General features: G+C 44.9%; 1 protein-coding gene across 4 annotated transcripts in view; it reads right to left on the bottom strand.

The window, feature by feature from the left end:
* The window catches only part of lrriq1 (leucine-rich repeats and IQ motif containing 1), a 281,000-nt gene that overhangs the window by 231,451 nt on the left and 27,497 nt on the right, over positions 1 to 22,052 (bottom strand). For 3 of the 4 annotated variants that reach the window (XM_038780683.1, XM_038780684.1, XM_038780682.1), the window contains exon 6: positions 6,659 to 6,884. In XM_038780683.1, coding sequence (XP_038636611.1) covers positions 6,659 to 6,884 — 226 coding nt within the window. Of the gene's footprint in view, positions 1 to 6,657; positions 6,885 to 22,052 lie in introns of all 4 variants that reach the window. The other variant, XM_038780687.1, reaches the window with a different exon arrangement.

The following is a 22,052-nucleotide window of genomic DNA, read 5'->3' as shown; positions in this document are numbered from 1 at the left end:
TTTCAAATTAAAATTGAAATTTTATTTTCTAAAATAAATAAATAAGGTTATTTTAAAAATTAATTTAAGGGATGGGAGTATCGCTGGCAAAGGCAGCTGCCGTCGATATTGTGTAAGTGCAACACAGTGCTCTTAGGAGGGAGTTCTAGGATTTTGGCCCAATGACAGTTTGTGACTTGGAGGAGAACTTGCAGGTGGTGGTGCTCCTATGTGCCTGCTGTCCTTGTTCTCTTGTTGGTAGAGATCACAGGTTTGTAAGATGCTGTCGAAGAAGCCTTTGCAAGTTGCTGCAGTGCATATTGCATATGCTGCACACTGTCACTGTGTGCCAATAACGGAGGGAGTGAATGTTTCAGGTGGTTGGGTTATCAAACAAGCTGCTTTTCATCTAAATGGTGTTGAGCTTCATGAGTGTTGTTGGAGATGCACGCATTCAGCCAAGCAGAGTATTCCATCACACCCCTGACTTGTGCCTTTTATTTGCAAGCAGTTAAGTTTTTTGTCAGTGCTAACCTTCAAGATGTTAATGGCGAGGATTCAGTGCTGGTCATGACAACAGGGGGTGATTGCAATTTTATGTTGGAGATGGTCACTGGCTCCCACTTGAGAGAAATGCGCATTGTTTGTCACTTATCACCTCAAGTCTGAATGTTGTCCAAGTACTGCAGCATGCAGGCATGAACTGTGTAATTGTTTAATGGGTTGGAAATAGTACTGAATGGGTTCTGCAATGATGGATGAAGGCACAGCCCTGGAGCCGCTTCACCCACTCAAAACGCCCAAGGCTGTCTATAATTATCTCATGTTGTGTCCAAAACAGATCCCATTGGTGCTCGCCACTCTTAGGCCAGTTTATCCTTCGGACATCAGGAAGAGGAAGTGACATCCAAGGAAGCACCGTCACATCTGACTAGCCACACTCTGCCATCACAGACGCTAACACATTAGAGGGATATTGCACACATTTATAGCCAGTGACAGGTGCATTTGAGGAAGTTATGATGATTCGACTTCTTGAGAAGATATAGTCCATCTGGTTTAATTCCACCTATGGTGGTACGCAGAAGGCAGGTATATTTAATTAAGCTTGCATATGTGGGAGCTCCCCTTTGATTGAAACTTAGGCCCTTCTAGTTTTCAGTGTCTTGAGCTGACAGGGAGCCTGAGTGAGTTTCAGCACTGCATGTTGTAGATGTCACACACGGATGTATGACACCAGGGCTGGTTTAGCTCAGTGGGCTAGACAGCTGGTTTGTAATGCAGAACAAGGCCAGCAGCGCGGTTTCAATTCCCGTACCAGCTGAGAATTCTGAATTCTCCCTCTGTGTACCAGAACAGGCACCAGAATGTGGCGACTATAGCTTTTCACAGTAACTGCATTGCAGTGTTAATGTAAGCGTACTTGTGACAATAAAGGGTATTTATTTTATGTCACTGTGTCGGTGGTGGCTGGTTGGTGAGGACACGTGTGGCTTTTTCCTGCACAGGGTCATATCGCTGTATTTCTCATGCCCTGCATTCATTTCTGCAGCTCATGAATCGCGGCACACTTGGACTCTTGATATGGTGGGTAGTTTACAAGGTGAAGTGGTCCCCGGTTAATTGCCAGCCTCTAAAATACAATTTCAGGCCCAGCTTTTAAAGGATATCTCAAGGGCAATCTGTTGACAATGATGAACTCAAGGAAGATAATGGTACACGATTCAGCCATGCTTATGTCATTGAATGTCAAGGGTTGCTGTTGGCATTTGCTCTTGTTGGAGAGGGGCATCTCCTGGAGATTTTGTGGTGCCAATTTTAAGGGGCACATAAGTGGCAACAGCTCACTGTGGATTTGCAGCTTAACGTACAAGGCTATCCTAAAGGCTACTTAGGTGAATCCTTCCTGTACAAAGAGGTCCCTGATGACAATGGATCTGGCCATGGATACTCAGGCCTACGCTTCAGGGTGTCTCCCATTGTCACCTCCCTACTCAGTGGCATTTCCATTGAAGTCCTCCACATCGCCCTTCTTCCACACAGAAGATTATTCGTCTTTTGATGACATTTGGCCCCTTGATGGGAATGCAGCTCCACTGCGTCATATTATGGAGCATGCATAAAGCGGCCAGTATCCTGACATCCTTGCAGGCAAGCAAAGGAGTGCTTCTCCTAAATGGTCAAGGCATCTGAACCGCAATGATAATCCTGGTTGCCTCAGGGAAGTAACAGTCATCTCCTTAATGGGCAACCTTTGTCACAGAGAAGGCAACCACAGACATGGGATCTGGGCTGGAAATGTTGTGGTAGGTGTGAATGTCTCAGAGTAAATGAGGCAGTTGCCAGGGAAATGTGTACATATGTGCAAAAAGGCATCATTATGGTCACACACTAACTGCACGTTGATAGAGTGGAATGATTTTCTGTTTAAGAACATCTCCAGCTGCTGGATCGGTGCACTTAGAACAATATGCGTACATGCTACACTCACTGAACTAGTGGGAAGCCAGCTATAGGGGCAATAACTGTTGCCCACTAAGTTTGCAATGCAATATCTATGGGAAGCTAATGTGACCGCAGTGATGCAGTGGTCAGCAGCTGATTAAGAGATGCCATAGAGGTCTGCAGCAGCTCCCTGGAAGAAGCTATCTGCAAAGAATTTGAGCTATGGTGATCTTGGGTGAAATACTCCGACCCCCCGCCGAAAATCCCGCCCCCGCCGTGGCAGAGATTCTCCGCCACCCGGGAAGTGGCGGTGGCGGGAGTCTCGCCACTCCGATCGGAGAGGCCCCTGTGGTGATTCTCCGGCCCGGATGGGCCGAAGTCCCGCCGCTGGGAGGCCTCTCCCGCCGCTGAGGTTTGAACCACCTCTGGAACGGCGGGATCAGCGGCGCGAACGGGCCCCGGGGTCCTGGGGGGAGCGGGGGGCGATCGAACCCCGGGGGGTGCCCCCACGGTGGCCTAGCCCGCGATCGGGGCCCCCCGCTCAGACTGCCGCTGACGTCACTGCCGGCGCATGCGCCGACAGGCGAAAGCGAGGTGGTGCCGGGGGCACCGGTAATTTGCGCCAGTCTTCTGGTGCAAACCGCTCCGGCGCGGGGCTGGCCCCCAAAGGTGGGGAGAATTCCCCACCTTTGGGGAGGCCCGACCCCTGAGTGGTTGGCGCTACTCCCCTACGCCAGCACCCTCTGTCACGCCGGGTAGGGGAGAATGCCGCCCCTTGTCTGTAAAAGGCAGGGAATGGGGATTAATTGATCAGGGTATTGGATCTTCCTCCATCATGACAGCACCTGCAGGTAAGCAGCTAATCACACTGAAGTATTCGCACACAGCCAAACATGAAGTTAAAAACATTGAATACCGTAACTTTTGATGGACATTTTTAGGCTGAAAACAAATGATATGACTGGACTAAAACGGAAGCTAAAATAAAGGCAAATAATGTTTTTTTTTTAATATGCCGAATTGATTATTCTGGAGATATTTGACACTCCACAAACATAGAACTAAATTATCAGGATCAGTAAAGTTATTTTGAAGCAATTATGAAGTTGGTTCACAGCTGTTAAAAACCCTTAATCCTCAAGTTGTAACTTTTTCAAGTCTTTTTGGTGAGACTAACACGATAATAAGTGTGGAAATTTCCAGTCATTGAATTGACACATGGGGTGGGAGCTCAGCAATGCATCCTCAGGAAACACATCGAATCACTCGCATCAACTTCTAGATTTCTGCATTGTTCTGCGTATACAGATCATCCCGAACACTGCTCTTCCTACATCATCTAAATAAACACAGACTACATCTTCAACATGCCTGGAGTCTACAGCTCAGCTACTCACTCGTTAAATGTGATGGTATCAGGTGAGCAAATGAAATAACCCTGAGAGTACAAGCATATCTAGAAAAACTTGCATCTCCGTGAGCTGACTGGCCTCAATGAAATAAGAAAAGCTACTTTCTACTGTGATTATACACTAAACTGGCAAAATGAGCTCCAATGCACATCTGCCAAGCTTATTTGTGATCTTCAATTCCATTATTAGCTGCTGATAACATTTCTAATCTTGTCACAAGACACCTAAAAGAGTATTACTTCATCCAAATCTGACTCTCCAAACATCCAGTTGATCTCCAATCCTGCTCTGTGGATCCAATCTCTGCCGACCACTGATCCTGCTCACTTTGCCAATTTCTTAACTCCCATCTACACCTTTATTGATTTAGCAGCTCTCAAGCCTGGCCATCACATTCTCCTGGTCCCACCATTCTTTAAGCCAAAAATGGGCTAATATTGCAATTTAGTCACAGTACAAACTACACAATGGTATATAAAGAAACTACTAATGGCTTGTGCAAGCAACTGTTCCACACTGAGAATAACTGTTATAGACAGGTCCTCACTTTATAAGAGGTAATCGTAAATCCAGTTTCTAAATTACAACTGAAACAAAAGCTAACACACTTGCACCAATTCTGCTTGCTGTCTCCCCTTTCTCCACTCCCTTTTTCTCTCTCGATTGCATTTATTGTTTTACCTTTATTTCTATTAATCTCCCATGATTTATCTTTTTTTCTTTAAAAGAAAAATTTACCTATTTAAAATATTTCCTCATTCTTTATCCAGTGACTACTGGACTCTACATTTGGAGCCATAAGAACATAAGAACGAGGAGCAGGAGTAGGCCATCTGGCCCCTCGAGCCATTCAATGAGATCATGGCTGATTTTTTGTGGACTCAGCTCCACTTTCTGGCCCGAACACCATAACCCTTAATCCCTTTATTCTTCAAAAAACTATCTATCTTTACCTTAAAAACATTCAATGAAGGAGCCTCAACTGCTTCACTGGACAAAGAATTCCATAGATTCACAACCCTTTGGGTGAAGAAGTTCCTCCTAAACTCAGTCCTAAATCTACTTCCTCTTATTTTGAGGCTATGCCCCCTAGTTCTGCTTTCACCCGCCAGTGGAAACAACCTGCCCGCATCTATCCTATCTATTTCCTTCATAATTTTAGATGTTTCTATAAGATCCCCCCTCATCCTTCTAAATTCCAACGAGTACAGTCCCAGTCTACTCAACCTCTCCTCGTAATTCAACCCGTTCAGCTCTGGGATTAACCTAGTGAATCTCCTCTGCACATCCTCCAGTGCCAGTACGTCCTTTCTCAAGTAAGGAGACCAAAACTGAACACAATACTCCAGGTGTGGCCTCACTAACACCTTATACAATTGCAGCATAACCTCCCTAGTCTTAAACTCCATTCCTCTAGCAATGAAGGACAACATTCCATTTGCCTTCTTAATCACCGTTGCACCTGTAAACCAACTTTCTGTGACTCATGCACTCGCACACCCAGGTCTCTCTGCACAGCAGCATGCTTTAATATTTTATTGTTTAAATAATAATCCCGTTTGCTGTTATTCCTACCAAAATGGATAACCTCACATTTGTCAACATTGTATTCCATCTGCCAGACCCTAGCCCATTCACTTAACCTTTCCAAATCCCTTTCCAGACTTCCAGTATCTTCTGCACTTTTCACTTTACCACTTATCATAGTGTCATCTGCAAACTTGGACACATTGCACTTGGTCCCCAACTCCAAATCATCTATGTAAATTATGAACAATTGTGGGCCCAACACTGATCCCTGAGGGACACCATTAGCTACTGATTGCCAACCAGAGAAACACCCATTAAACCCCACTCTTTGCTTTCTATTAATTAACCAGTCCTCTATCCATGCTACTACTTTACCCTTAATGCCATGCATCTTTATCTGATGCAGCAACCTTTTGTGTGGCACCTTGTCAAAGGCTTTCTGGAAATCCAGATATGCCACATCCATTGGCTCCCTGTTATCTACTGCACTGGTAATGTCCTCAAAAAATTCCACTAAATTAGTTAGGCACGACCTGCCCTTTATGAACTCATGCTGCGTCTGCCCAATGGGACAATTTCCATCCAGATGCCTCGCTATTTCTTTCTTGATGATAGATTCCAGCATCTTCCCTACTACCGAAGTTAAGATCACTGGCCTATAATTTCCTTTCTCTGCCTACCTCCTTTTTTAAACGATGGTGTCACATTTGCAAATTTCCAATCCACCGGGACCACCCCAGAGTCTAGTGAATTTTGGTAAATCATCACCAGTGCATCTGCAATTTCCCTAGCCATCTCTTTTAGCACTCTGGGATGCATTCCATCAGGGCCAGGAGACTTGTCTACCTTTAGCCCCATTAGCTTGCCCATCACTACCTCCTTAGTTATAACAACCCTCTCAAGGTCCTCACCTGTCATAGCCTCATTTCTGTCAGTCACTGGCATGTTATTTGTGTCTTCCACTGTGAAGACCGACCCAAAAAACCTGTTCAGTTCCTCAGCCATTTCCTCATCTCCCATTATTAAAACTCCCTTCTCACCCTCTAAAGGACCAATATTTACCTTAGCCACTCTTTTTTTGTTTTATATATTTGTAAAAACTTTTACTGTCTGTTTTTATATTCTGAGCAAGTTTACTCTCATACTCTACATGATTCACATTAAAATATAATCACTCTCTGAGTGACTGGAAGGTGGTTGCAAAAATACGTTTTTCAGCCAGTTCATTCCACAAACTCTTGGGAGTGACAATGTACTGCGGTCACCCCATCAATCACAGTCTAACTCTTACCTGCCTCTCCTCTGCCAGTTTCTCCAGTTTTTCTTCAAATTGTTGCTGTCTACTCTTAGCTCTTTCCTCCTCCTCCATCGCTAGCTCCTTCTCTAGTTTTTGCTGTTCCATCAGCTCTGCCAGCTTTATTTTCTGCAGCTCTCCTTGTTCTATTTCCCACTGCTTCAGTGATAGCTGACATCGCTCCTCCACCTCTCTGCATGCGCGGGTTATAGCCTCTTCATGGTCTAAATCAAAATAAATGAATATTCATCAGAATGTTTTATATCCTGCTCAATGTTACTCCATTATGCAAAGTCAGAAGTCTAATTTGCAGCCAATTCACTTCAGGCAGAGATCTCAGAATAGCAGGATAGTCCAATTGCTGAAAATTTATATGTTAACACCATAAATTGACAAATTCAGATGTTGAAAGCATTTAATAAATCTGATCTCATTTTCCTATCAATGCAACATTTATTTCTACACGTAAAATGAAAACAAATGCATAATTAGAAATCAGTAACAGAAAACTATAAGCTTGAAAGTCACAGCAGGCTTGCCTACCATGAGAAAACATGGGTCGTTATTTTAAGTGCAGATTCTCCTCAGATCTAGAATTTGATAAATAACTAAGACTGAACGAACAAAAATTGGAGGATGGAGTGAAAAAAAATTCAGAAGTACCAGAAACACTCAAGAAGCTCAAAACCATCGAAGACAAATTAGCCCACTGATCAATACCCCACCCTCTACCTGAAGCATTAAATCCCTCCACTGTCAATAAAGTGACTCATTTAATAAAGAAATTGAGGTGTTAATTAAATTAATAACATTTGAGAAAATAAAATCCAGTATGCAGCAAACTAGTGTGAAGAAGTTAGTGAAAAACATGGAAATCCAAAAGAACTTTGAATGCTTTACTGTTGGGAAACAGCCAAATATCTTAGACAGAAATGAGATGACACAAACAAAATGAAACTCAAAGATTCAAATAAAGATAACTAAAGAAACATTTATGTATTATTTAAAACTTTGTTTTGTGGTATTCAATGCACAAAGCCAGTCTGTTTCAGTGAGCCACACAGAAACAAAATCCCCGTCATAAAAAAGGCAATACAGAGACACACAAAAACAGAGACGTAGGTCAGCCATCTTTAGGACACAAACGGCCGACTTTACCAACAACTCCCCTTTATTGGTTGAGTCAAAAGAAAACAAATAAAGGATATAGGATTGGGCACATAATCTTCTTCAACATCCAATTATTAATTAAGGTGGATTTATACACTGCATGTATACTTAAGTCTAATAATCATGTTACAAATATGTTTGACTGACAAAAGCAAACAGTCACTATTAAGGAAATACAATACTGAATATTTACTTCTCTTCGAATAGTCATTGAGCACGATTCTCTGGCCTCGTTGTGTTCTTGCTCGAGCAAAACAAGGCCAGTAAATAGCGGTAGAGGCCGAAAACGAGAACCGCGCCAGGCGCCAGTTTGCGATGCATCCAGCCCACTCCCATAGGATATTATAATAGGCGAAATCGGGATCTCGCCATAGCGTGGCGAGAAACCAGTTACCACCACTTAAGCCCTATTTCCATACAATTATCAGGAGCCACTGGCCTCCCGTGATTCATCACCCTCTCCAGCAAGTGGTCATGCTGACCCCGATTAGTATTTCTTTCTGCGAGAGTTTCTGCGAGGAGCCACAGGGATTGGTAGCCATCTTTGCTCACAGGCAAAGAGCCTGGGGGTGTGCGGCGTGGGGGGCAGGGGGGAGGGGAGGGGGGGAGGAGACCCTCGGCTGGATTAGAGTCCCGACTTGGGGGGGGCACACCCTCTGCAGGGGTGAGCCGCCATGGGTAGGTGTAAGGGAGGCCCTGGGGGCGGAGGGGAGGAGGGGGGTGGCGAGGCAACCATGTGCGGCACTACCAAGCCAACCCCTGGATCGTGTGTACCCGTTCCGGGGTCAACGCTAGCCCCTGCCCTCTGCCCCACCAACCACCCATCATGCCCACCGACTGGTGAGGCCTCTGTCCATGCGGCTGAAGGCTATTGCTTTTGGGGAATTGACAAACGTGTGCACTTCATACATCCCAAGTGGATTCCCGTAGGTGGGTGGGCCATGTAGCATGTGGGAGTCATAGGCTAGCAGCCCAATCAGACCGTGATGCCCAGACACTTTGCCTGAACACTGCGGCAGGCAACATCAGACATGCAGCAGCCAACATCCAAACACCCATGGGATGGGACACAGCTCCGGGGACATGTCCACAGTCGGAGGGTGGGTGAGTGCCACGGGAGGGGACCACCCAGTCCAGGTGACATTATCAGTGGGTGTCCGGGGTACAAGGTTTGGGGTCCGTTAAGGGGGGGCTCGCTGCGGCAGGGCATTCCAGGTGGTGGGGGGGGGGAATCAATGGGGTTAATGGAGGTGGTGGAAGCCATCGCTGTTTCTTAGTCTAACACTCTCTCCCAATGCCCTACAGATATTGAACGGACAGTATTTTGAACCCCATAGAGCTTGCTTATAAGAACATAAGAACATAAGAACTAGGAGCAGGAGTAGCCGTCTGGCCCCTCGAGCCTGCTCCACCATTCAATGAGATCATGGCTGATCTTTTGTGGACTCAGCTCCACTTTCCGGCCCGAACACCATAACCCTTAATCCCTTTATTCTTCAAAAAACCATCTATCTTAATCTTTAAAACATTCAATGAAGGAGTCTCTACTGCATCACTGGGAAAGGAATTCCATAGATTCACAACCCTTTGGGTGAAGAAGTTCCATCTAAACTCAGTCCTAAATCTACTTCCCCTTATTTTGAGACTATGTCCCCTAGTTCTGCTTCGCCCGCCAGTGGAAACAACCTGCCCACATCTATCCTATCTATTCCCTTCATAATTTTATATGTTTCTGTAAGATTCCCCCATAATCCTTCTAAATTCCAAAGAGTACAATCCCAGTCTACTCAACCTCTCCTCGTATCCAACCCTTTCACCTTTGGGATTAACCTAGTGAATCTCCTCTGCACATCCTCCAGTGCCAGTACGTCCTTTCTCAAGTAAGGAGACCAAAACTGAACACAATACTCCAGGTGTGGCCTCACTAACACCTTATACAATTGCAGCATAACCTCCCTAGTCTTAAACTCCATCCCTCTAGCAAAGAAGGACAAAATTCCATTTGCCTTCTTAATCGTCTGTTGCACCTGTGAACCAACTTTTTGGGACTCATGCACTAGCACACCCAGGTCTCTCTGCACAGCAGCATGCTTTAATATTTTATCGTTTAAATAATAATCCCGTTTGCTGTTATTCCTACCAAAATGGATAACCTCACATTTGTCAACATTGTATTCCATCTGCCAGACCCTAGCCCATTCACTTAACCTTTCCAAATCCCTCTGCAGACTTCCAGTATCCTCTGCACTTTTCACTTTACCACTCATCTTAGTGTCATCTGCAAACTTGGACACATTGCTCTTCGTCCCCAACACCAAATCATCTACGTAAATTGTGAACAATTGTGGGCCCAACACTGATCCCTGAGGGACATCACTAGCTACTGATTGCCAACCAGAGAAACACCCATTAATCCCCACTCTTAGCTTTCTATTAATTAACCAATCCTCTATCCATGCTACTACTTTACCCTTAATGCCATGCATCTTTATCTGATGCAGTAACCTATTGTGTGGCACCTTGTCAAAGGCTTTCTGGAAATCCAGATATACCACATCCATTGGCTCCCCATTATCTACCGCTCTGGTAATGTCCTCAAAAAATTCCATTAAATTAGTTAGGCATGACCTGCCCTTTGTGAACCCATGCTGCGTCTGCCCAATGGGACAATTTCTATCCAGATGCCTCGCTATTTCTTCCTTGATGAGAGATTCCAGCATCTTCCCTACTACTGAAGTTAAGATCACTGGCCTATAATTATCCGCTCTCTGCCTACCTCCTTTTTTAAACAGTGGTGTCACATTTGCTAATTTCCAATCCACCGGGACCACCCCAGAGTCTAGTGAATTTTGGTAAATTATCACCAGTGCATCTGCAATTTCCCTAGCCATCTCTTTTAGCTCTCTGGGATGCATTCCATCAGGGCCAGGAGACTTGTCTACCTTTAGCCCCATTAGCTTGCCCATCACTACCTCCTTAGTGATAACAATCCTCTCAAGGTCCTCACCTGTCATAGCCTCATTTCTATCAGTCACTGGCATGTTATTTGTGTCTTCCACTGTGAAGACCGACGCAAAAAACTTGTTCAGTTCCTCAGCCATTTCCTCATCTCCCATTATTAAAACTCCCTTCTCATCGTCTAAAGGACCAATATTTACCTTAGCCACTCTTTTTTGTTTTATATATTTGTAGAAACTTCTACTATCTGTTTTTATATTCTGAGCAAGTTTACTCTCATAATCTATCTTACTCTTCTTTATAGCTTTTTTAGTAGCTTTCTGTTGCCCCCTAAAGATTTCCCAGTCCTCTAGTCTCCCACCAATCTTTGCCACTCTGTATGCTTTTTCCTTCAATTTGATACTCTCCCTTATTTCCTTAGATATCCATGGTCGATTTTCACTCTTTCTACCTTTCTTCCTTTTTGTTGGTATAAACATTTGCTGAGCACTGTGAAAAATCGATTGGAAGGTTCTCCACTGTTCCACCATAAAGTCTTTGCTCCCAGTCTACCTTAGCTAGTTCTTCTCTCATCCCATTGTAATCTCCTTTGCTTAAGCACAAAACACTAGTATTTCATTTTACCTTCTCACCCTCCATCTGTATTTTAAATTTCACCATATTGTGATCGCTCCTTCCGAGAGGATCCGTAACTATGAGATCATGAATCAATCCTTTCTCATTACACAGGACAAGATCTAGGACCGCTTGTTCCCTCGTAGGTTCCATTACATACTGTTCGAGGAAACTATCGTGGATACATTCCATAAACGCCTCCTCAAGGCTACCTTGACCGACCTGGTTAAACCAATCGACATGTAGATTAAAATCCCCCATGATAACTGCTGTACCATTTCTACATGCATCAGTTATTTCTTTGTTTATTTCCTGACCCACCATAATGTTACTATTTGGTGGCGTATAGATTACTCCTATCAGTGACTTTTCTGCCTTACTATTCCTGATTTCCACCCAAATGGATTCAACCTTATCCTCCATAGCACCGATGTCATCCCTTACTATTGCCCGGATGTCATCCTTAAATAACAGAGCTACACCACCTCCCTTACCATCCACTCTGTCCTTCTGAATAGTTTGATACCCTCAGATATTTAACTCCCAGTCGTGACCATCCTTTAACCATGTTTCAGTAATGGCCACTAAATCATAGTCATTCACGATGATTTGCGCCATGAACTCATTTACTTTATTCCGAATACTATGAGCATTCAGGTAAAGTACACTTATGTAGGTTTTTTTACCTCTGTTTTGAATCTTAACATCTCGATCAGTAACCTCTCCTAAGTTATATTTCCTCTTTGCTTTTCTCCTAATTTTCCTTGTCGTTGAACCCATATCTTCATGTAACAACCTGCCGCGTCGCTTACCATTAATGGTTTTACTTCCAGTTTTATTCCTTTTAGTGTTACTGGACCTATTCACTGAGCTCCTCTCAGTCACTGTACCTTGTACTGTCGCCCTTTTTGATTTTTGACTATGGCTTCTCTGCCTTACACTTTCCCCCTTACTTCCTTTTGCTTCTGTCCCTGTTTTATTACCTTCCAACTTCCTGCATCGGTTCCCATCCCCCTGCCACATTAGTTTAAACCCTCCCCAACAGCTCTAGCAAACACCCCCCCAGGACATCAGTTCCAGTCCTGCCCAGGTGCAGACCGTCCGGTTTGTACTGGTCCCACCTCCTCCAGAACCGGTTCCTATGCCCCAGGAATTTGACTCCCTCCCTCTCACACCATCTCTCGAGCCACGCATTCATCCTATCTATCCTGACATTCCTACTCTGACTAGCTCGTGGCACAGGTAGCTATCCTGAGATTACTACCTTTGAGGTCCTACTTTTTAGTTTAACTCCGAACTCCCTGAATTCAGCTTGTTGGACCTCATCCCGTTTTTTTACCTATATCGTTGGTGCCTATGTGCACCATGACAGCTGGCTGTTCACCCTCCCAGTATGTCCTGCAGCCGCTCCAAGACATGCTTGACCCTTGCACCAGGGAGGCAACATACCATCCTGGAGTCCCGATTGCATCTGCAGAACCGCCTGTCTATTCCCCTTACGGTTGAGTCCCCTATCACTATAGCCCTGCCATTCTTCTTCCTGCCCTGCTCCGCAGCAGAGCCAGCCACGGTGCCATGAATCCTGCTGCTGCTGCCTTCCCCTGGTGAGCCATCTCCCTCAACAGTATCCAAAAATGGTATATCTGTTTTGCAGGGAGATGACCGCAGGGAACACCTGCACTGCCTTCTTACTCTTGCTCTGTCTTTTGGTCACCCATTTTCCATGTCCCCCAGTAACTTTCAACTGTGGTGTGACCAACTCGCTAAACGTGCTATCCACGACGTCCTCAGCATCGCGGATGCTCCAAAGTGAATCCATCCGCAGCTCCAGAGCCGTCAAGTGGTCTAACAGGAGCTGCAACTGAACACACTTCTTGCACGTGAAAGAGCCAGGGACAGTGGACGTGTCCCTGAGCTCCCACATCGCACACAAGGAGCATGACACAGGCCAGGGACCTCCTGCCATGTCTTAAACCTTAGGTAAACTTATACAACTACAATTTCAAAAAATGATAGAAAAAATAAATAAATTAGACACTGAAAAGAAAAACTACTTACCAGTCAATTACCAGGGTTAAAACGCACCTCCTCCCCACCCAGCTTCGAATTCCCACCTAGCTTCAAATTATGTGGTGCTGCAGCTAGACCAGGCAGCAAGATGCAGACAGCAGCAGTGTCTGTAGATGCGTGAGGCAGCGGGCCATGTGCACGAGCCCACCCCATACCGGGAAGGTGGATAGGACTGCTCAAAATGCGATTCCATTGCCTTGACCGCTCCAGTGGTGCCCTGCAGTACACCCCCTGAGGGCCGCCCACATTGTGGTGGTCTGCTATGTCCTCCACAACCTGGCACAGCAGTGGGGCGACGTACTGCAGGTTGGGGGTGCAGAACATGTGCCCACCGAGGAGGAGGAAGACGCGACCGTTAATGATAAGGGTGCATAGGACCAGCAGGGGCTGGAGGACGATATCAGGGAGGAACCGAAGGACCAACCGGAGGCTGCAGGACAGGCTGCAGCAGCGAGATTCCGACAAGCCCAGAGGGCCAGGGAGGCCCTCATATCCGGTCAGACCTATTACTCGCCCGTTTCACATAGGACATGGCCTGATCCATCGTCGATATCATACCCATTCCCCCCCCCCCCCCCCCCCCCCATTTCCCACCCTCCTAGTGTCTGTGTCACATCGTTCCAGGGTTCTGAAACTGTGTCGGCACTATCAGCAGGTCACTGTCGAGGGCAGGACTCTGCACTTTCTCTCCAAGTCTGTGTGGGTTTCCTCCAGGTGCTCCAATTTTCTCCCACATGTCCTGCAAGACGTGTTGTCAGGTGAATTGAACATTCTGAATTCTCCCTCTGTGTACCCGAACAGGCACCGGAATGTGGCGATGAGGGGATTTTCACAGTAATTTCATTGAAGTGTTAATGTAGCCTACTTGTGACAATAATAAAGATTATGAACATTATGTAGCTTGTTGACATTCTTATGGCACTGGAGGCCAGTTGTCCTGGTCACGTTCCCCAAGCTGCCATCTTGTCACAGACAGCATTAGCTTGGGGATGGGGGAACCAACGGGGGTGAGCCTCAATTGGGCTGAGCTGCTAGCCCATGGTCTTGGCTTGGAGGGTGAAAGGAGTGGGGGCTTTGGTCATCTGCGGTTCTGCCATGCCAACCCCTGGAATGTGAGTACCCGTTCCAGGGGCAACCGAGCCCCTCCCTGCCCAGCTGCCCCACTGACCACCCATAACTCCCACTGAACATGGAGGCCTCTGGCCGGGCAGCTGAAGGCTATTGCTGATAGGGAATTGGCAATTGTAGTTAAGTGATCACTTCACATTTCCCAGGTGGATTTCCATGGGTAGGCGTGCCATGTAGCGTCCCAATCAGACCGTGATGCCTGGACACTATAGGAAGCAATACCATGGATGCAGCGTCCAACATCCAAACACCAGGGGCTGGGCTTCAGCTCTGGGGATGTTGCTGCAGCCGGAGGGTGGGTGAGTATACTGGGGAGGGTACCTGGGCCCGATCCAGGTAAGGTTACGTGCAGGTATCAGGGGTGCAGGGAGTGAGGTCTGGTGATCAGCAGCCTCCGCTGTAGACAGGTATGCGTGGGCAGGCCGTGCCGGGGGAGGGGGTGGCAATGAGGGGTCTGGAGGGCCCGGAGTGGAAGACATCACTGATTGTCAGTCTTGCACCCTCTCCCAATTCCTGATAGATATTGAACAGTATGGATGATATTTTGGACCCTGCGGAACTTGCCCCAGTGGTGCTGCTGGAAGGCAGTTGACCAGATGCCGGAGAAGATAGTGGCAGCATCGGCAGCAACGCCGACAAGGACTCGAGACGGCAGTCCATGTGCTGGGTCCCGCCCCACAACCTGAAGACCCTTGCAGACTTGGCACCACATGCAGTAGGAGGATACCGTCTCCTGGTATGGCCATCGAAGTCACCGCAGCCCTGAACCTATACGCCTCAGGATCATTCCAGGGCTCGAGTGGGGACTTGCCACATCCCATGGCCTTCATTGCCCCTGGAGTGCATCCTCTGGGGCCGAAGGGCCCTGACACACTTGTCGGCAGCACATGCCCCATCGTGCACACTATACCGGGCGCTCACTTCAAGATGCCACGTTGTGAGAGGGGTGGAATTCTGAGGAGCTGGTGGCCACCGCCACTCCATGAAATGTGTCCGGGTTGGCACCCAACATCCCTTCCTCCCGGCTGATTCCAATAGAGTCCTGGAATTCACCTTGGGACGAAGGGCAGCTGGTTCAAGCCTCGCCTGCTCCTGGGTCATCCAGCTTTGCCAGCCCTGGCGGCTTCCCAATGTCTGCAACATGGTGTTGACACGCTCAGCGATGATCCTCAGTGACCGGGCCATACTTTGCAGTGCCTCGGCAATGCCAACCTGCGACTGGGACAAGCTCCGCTTTGCCTGGGCTATTTCCATCTAAGACTGGGAGAGAGCGAGTGGGAAAGTTGCGAGTGTGAAGAAGAGGGCTGAGGGGAGACCTTATCCAGTGGCTATCATTCATTCACAGCTCAGGTGCCCTTCTATCTCCATTGTATGACTGGCCTTGGCCGATGCCTTTACTCAGTCAGTCGTCTTTCTATAAAACTGGGATTCTGACAGGAGGTTTATATGGTCGTACATCCCTAATGGTAGGGTCAACTGGATGGTGATGTCCGCCTTGGGGGGAGCTAATGGATTCACTGTTGCATGCTTTGGGGTCCAGCACATAAGCAAGCCCAGTGCCTCACGATCCCGTGTGCCCAAGCGTTTAGCCTTGAATTCTGAATTCTCATCCTATTTCTTGACTTTTTCTGTGGGCAGCTGACATTGTTAAAGTGGTGGCTAATTAGTTTGACGAGCAGGAACCTCTGGAATGTTAAGTAATGGGTTAAGAGACATTGCAATTAGTTGTCTCATTTATGTTAAGTGTTCAATGATTGTCTAATTTATATTAAGTGTTCAATGATTGACACTGATATGTAAAGGGGCTTCAGGTGGACTCTGGAGCTTGTGATGATCTGTAGAGTTCTGTTCAGAGTGAGTTTGAACCATTAAAGGTGCGTTGGTGAAAAAGGAGCTGAACTCTTACCTCTTCATACCACAGCATCTAACACATCTAACAATGGCAGCAGAGGATGGTTGCTGTGTAAATGTGAAGGCTTGAAAGATACAATTTTTCCAGATCAAACCAAGAAGTGAAAAACAAAAGGGAAACATGGCTGAACCCAGGACAAAGATGGCTGGTTATGATTATCCTCCCCAATCTTCTGAAAGGGAATCATACGACCAATGGAGAAGTGCAGTAGTTATGTGGACTAAGGTGACTGCTTTAGGAAAGAGAAAACAAGGTATGGCATTGGCTCTTTCTTTACCATATGGCAGTAAAATCCGAAACAAAGTGCTTTCTGAGCTGGAGTTGGAAGAGTTAGACACAGAAGAAGGTCTGGCAACTTTTTTACTTTATATGGACAAGATTTATGAGAAAGATGACTTGTTAAGTGCATATGAAGCATGGTCGGATTTTGATAAGTTCCGGAAAATGGAGGATTTATCTATGGAAGACTATATAATGGAATTTGGCAGACTATATAAAAGGCTGCAGAAACACAGGCTGGAATTTCCACAGTCTGTGTTGGCCTTTAAATTACTTGACTGTGCTAGAGTGAGCAACATAGATAGGCTCCTGGTTTTGACAGGAGTTCAGTTTACGGATAACGATACCTTATTCGAACAGATGACAACAGCTTTGAAAAAATATTTTGGGAAACATTCAATTCCAATGGCTCTGATGACCCAAATAGATCAGCCTGCTATAAGGCAGAATATGGAAGATACACTACTAACAGGATGGCGAAATCGTATGGCTACGAACAGGCCTCAAGACTATAAAAGAAGACCGAGACAAGGAAATTATGAAGACAGAAACCCAGTTAGAACCTACAATAGGAGGATGAACCCCAGAAATGCACGGGGCATGATAAATCGATGTTTTCGATGTGACTCTCAATACCATTATGCTTTCAACTGTCCAACTCGTTATGATAGAGTATTTGAAGCGACACATGACACGGAAGAGTCAGAAGAGGAAAAAGATAGTGACCAGAAAGAAGGCATTGTCCTATTAACAAGCTGTTTTACGCTGGTAATGAGGGTGTTGGTTGCAGAATCTTTTAACTGTGCTGTATTGGACAGTGGCTGCACATCTACTGTGTGTGGGATTAACTGGTTAAAATGTTATCTGGACTCACTGGATGCTGAAAATCGTAACAAGGTTAAGGAATTTAAAAGTTCCACAAGTTTCAGGTTTGGGGATGATAATACTCTGAAGTCGCTGAAAAGAGTGGTGATCCCTTGCAATATTGCTGGAGTGAATCATTTTATTAGCACGGATGTTGTATCAAGTGAGATACCTTTGCTTCTGAGCAGACCGTCGATGAAGAAAGCACACATGAAGCTGGATATGGAACAGGATAAGGCAACAGGTTTTGGAAAGATGGTGGACTTACAATTTACACAGTCGGGACATTATTGTATTCCATTATTGACAAATAATGTTTCAAGCAGAGTGGTTAAGGATGTATTAATGACAGTTGATAATGCGACTTTAGCTGGTAAAAACTTATTGTAGTAAAACTGCATTGGCAATTTGCACATCCGTCTCCTCGGAGGCTGAAAAATTTATTAAAGGGTCAGGGATGATGACTATTCTTAGCTGATAGAACAGGTTAGTGATCGCTGTGAAGTTTGCAGGAAGTACACCAGCACGACCGATAGTAACCGTACCTTTGGCCAGGGATTTTAATGACATTGTGGCCATGGACCTTAAGATCTGGGTTAAAGCAAATAATATATTTATTTTGCATTTTGTAGATTTAACTACCAGATTTAGTCAATCAACGATTGTACGAAGTAAAGAAAAGAGAGTAATTTTGGACAAAATTGTGGAAAAATGGATCGGGACAGGAATGGGTCCACCAGCAAAATTCTTTACAGACAATGGGGGAGAATTTAGTAATGATGAGTTTAGGGATATGTGTGAAAACATGAATATCAGAGTTATGAACACGGCTGCCGAAAGCCCGTTTAGTAATGGTGTCTGCGAAAGAAATCATGCTGTTATCGATGACATGCTTCGGAAAATTTTGGGAGATCGACCAAACTGCACGCTAAATTCAGCTTTAGCATGGACGGTACATGCAAAGAATTCATTGCAGATGGTTGGGGGCTATAGTCCTTATCAATTAGTGTTTGGTAGAAATCCTAAAATTCCCTCCATTTTGGATGACCAGCCTCCAGCTTGAGAAGGGACTATAATTAGCTCAGGTTTTGCTGAACATTTAAACGCGTTACATAGCAGTAGAAAAGCTTTTTTGGAAGCAGAAGTCTCTAAAAGAATTCGCAGAGCTTTAAGACATAATGTACGGTCATCAGATGCCGTTTTTCAACAAGGAGAAATGGTATACTATAAGAGAGACAATTCTAATGAATGGAAAGGCCTTGGGAAGATTATAGGCATAGATGGCAAAACATTTATTTTGCAACATGGTAATCAAACTGTTAGGGTACATTCATCAAGGATAATGGGTACCGATTACAAATTTTCAAATTTAGACAGAGCAGACAGACAAGACGAGGAACCAGAGTCATCTGGTACGCATGTGTTACAGAACTATGAGGACCAGTTAACTGATATAGACAGGGTTTCATGTGGAGGAACACAACACTTCTGATAAATTAGATCAGGCCATTTTTCCGAAAGGGCAACTGCCAAAGGTTGGTACAAAAGTGACATACTTGCCTGAAGGGTCTAGTCAATGGAAGGATGCAACTGTTATTAGTAGAGCAGGGAAGGCCACTGGAAAGTATAAACATTGGTTGAATGTACAGCATTCAGGGGAAGAAGTTAAGACAATGGATTGGGAAAACGAAGTTCAAAAATGGAGGGTACAGAAACGCAGTGCCAGTTCAGATAGTACATCGGATAGTGACCAGGTTTGCAGGAAAAGGTCGAGAACTATTGAACGGACATCCCGCTCCAGAAGAGAAAATTCAAGCAGTAGCAGTACAGAACGAGATACCAGGCAGGAAAGGGGACGTAGGTTATCAAGATCTCGGAACAGGAGTAAGACTACAAATACTAATAGAAGTAGAAGCCCACATGCACGTCAGATTTTGGTGGCTTCAAATAAATTAGATTAAAAAGTTATCAAAGATGCTAAACAGCAAGAATTGCATAGTTGGAGTGAATTTGGGTTTACACGGAAGTACTGGATAGGGGACAAAAAGCTCTATCCCACAGATGGATTTGTACAGAAAAGGTTCTTCCAGATGGAACTTATCAAAGCCCAGGCTTGTGGCAAGGGGATTTGAAGAAAACTTAAACAATCAGGACTTAAGGGTAGATTCACCTACAGCAGGAAAGATTATTTTAAAGATCTTCTTGGCTCTATTAGCCACAAAGGCATGGGAAGGCAAATCTATAGATATAAAAGCTGCCTTTTTGCAGGGGCATCAGCTCCAGAGAGACATTTTTCTCCATCCTTCTAAAGAAGCAGCTAACACAGAAGGGGTACTGTGGAAGTTGAACAAATGTGTATATGGATTAAATGATGCATCTAGAGTGTAGTACTTTTCGGTAAGGTCAGACTTGTTAAAGTTAGGCTGTTGCCAGTTGAAAGCAGATCCTGCAATGTTTTACTGGCACTATAAAGGAAATCTTACTGGCATCTTCATGATGCACGTCGATGATTTTTTGTGGGGTGGGGCGAGTGATTCTGAAGCTATTGTAATCGCTGGTTTGAGGAAAGAATTCAGGGTTGGAAGTCAGGCTTCCGGTGCATTTAAATATATTGGTTTGGAAATCGGACAGACTCAGTTAGGAGCAACTTTACGTCAGCAATCTTACTTGGAAATCATCAGTCCAATAGCAATTAGTCGTGGCTGGGTTTCACAAAAAGACACAATGGTTTCGAGGATAGAAAAAGAGCAACTGCGAAGTTTAATTGGGCAACTGAACTGGTTAGGAAGACAGACTAGACCGGACGTGAGTTTTGATGTTTTAGAGTTGAGTACAAAGATGAATGATCCCAAAGTGGAAGAAATAATAAGAGCAAATAAAGTGTTGGCCAAACTAAAATGCAGGAGTGTGTTTTGAAGTTCCCTGTTTTAGGTGATCCTAGGCATTTGAAACTCATAGTTTATCGTGATGCGTCTTATGCAAATTTATGTGATGGAGTTTCAAGCGCAGGAGGTTTTATAATTTTTCTTTTGGGGAACAATGGTAAATGTTGCCCTCTTGTGTGGGAAACAAAGAAAATAAGGAGAGTGGTCAAAAGCACTTTGGCTGCTGAGACATTAAGCTTAGTGGAAGCGGTGGATATGGCCTTTTATATAAGTCAGATATTGACAGAAATATTGGGATTAGAGGATTTAGGTAATATACCTATTGACTGTCACATTGACAATAAATCCCTGTGGGAAAATGTGCACTCTACAAAAAGTGTCAATGAAAAGAGGTTACGGATAGACATCGCAAGTTTAAAGCAGATGTTGGACAGAGGGGAAATAACAAAAATTAAATGGGTTGACAGTAGCTATCAACTTTCTTCTACAAAAAAAAGGGGAACCAGGTGTGTGTTTTAGTTTCTTGAAAATTTAGTTTCTTGAAATTTTGTTTTTACCTAATTGTTTTTTTTTCTCCAAGAAAGGGGAGACTGTTAAGTAATGGGTTAAGAGACATTGCAATTAATGAAAATGAAATGAAAATCGCTTATTGTCACGCTTCAATGTAGTTACTGTGAAAAGCCCGTTGTCTCATTTATGTTACGTGTTCAATGATTGTCTCATTTATGTTAAGTGTTCAATGATTGACACTGATATGTAAAGGGGCTTCAGGTGGACTCTGGAGCTTGTGATGATCTGTAGAGTTCTGTGCAGAGTGAGTTTGAACCATTAAAGGTGTGTTGATGAAAAAGGAGCTGAATTCTTGCCTCTTCATACCACAGCATCTAACACAGCTAACATCGAATGTTAGACGGCACAATTGCTTTCTCGTTGCTGTTATGTTTCTTCACTCCTCCAGTGAAAAGTCTTTTGCTCACCTATTTCCTCCCTCTCGAAGATCATGCCATCCAATTTAATCAAGCTTCTTAGTGGAGGAAACCTACCATCCTTACTTACCCTGTGTATTCCACATGTGGCTCCAGGTGCATTGCTGGACTATTTGAAAATAGTTGTGAGTTTAAACAGACTCAATTCGCGCTCCTATGAGTGTCTGAAGCTGAAGTATGGAAGTCACAAATCTATGGTTAGTGGGCAAACGCTTCTGAAAGCCTAAAAAAGGTGTGCATCTCTTTCACAGAGCTCTGCAAAGTAACAATTGAAACACTGAACTCTTCCCTCAGAAATTGAGGGTGGTACCCACAAGGACAAGGAGGGGTAGATTACGAAAGAGGAAGGCCAGGTCTATGTGGCCCCTCAGGATTAATCCTTGCTTCGGGCAGCCAAGTTGAAGACAGAACATGTTGCCATGCTTTAAGAATGCGTGGTGAAGGAAGGGAGTGGAAAAAAACAGGTACGCATCTTCCCACGCACCAGCAAAATAGGAAGACCAGCATTGTGCAGCCAGAACTACG

This window comes from Scyliorhinus canicula, chromosome 20, assembly GCF_902713615.1.
Source record: "Scyliorhinus canicula chromosome 20, sScyCan1.1, whole genome shotgun sequence".
Classification (NCBI taxonomy): Eukaryota; Metazoa; Chordata; class Chondrichthyes; order Carcharhiniformes; family Scyliorhinidae; genus Scyliorhinus; species Scyliorhinus canicula.
The sequence above is the reverse complement of the archived record's forward strand: the minus strand, read 5'-3'. Positions and strand labels throughout refer to the sequence as shown.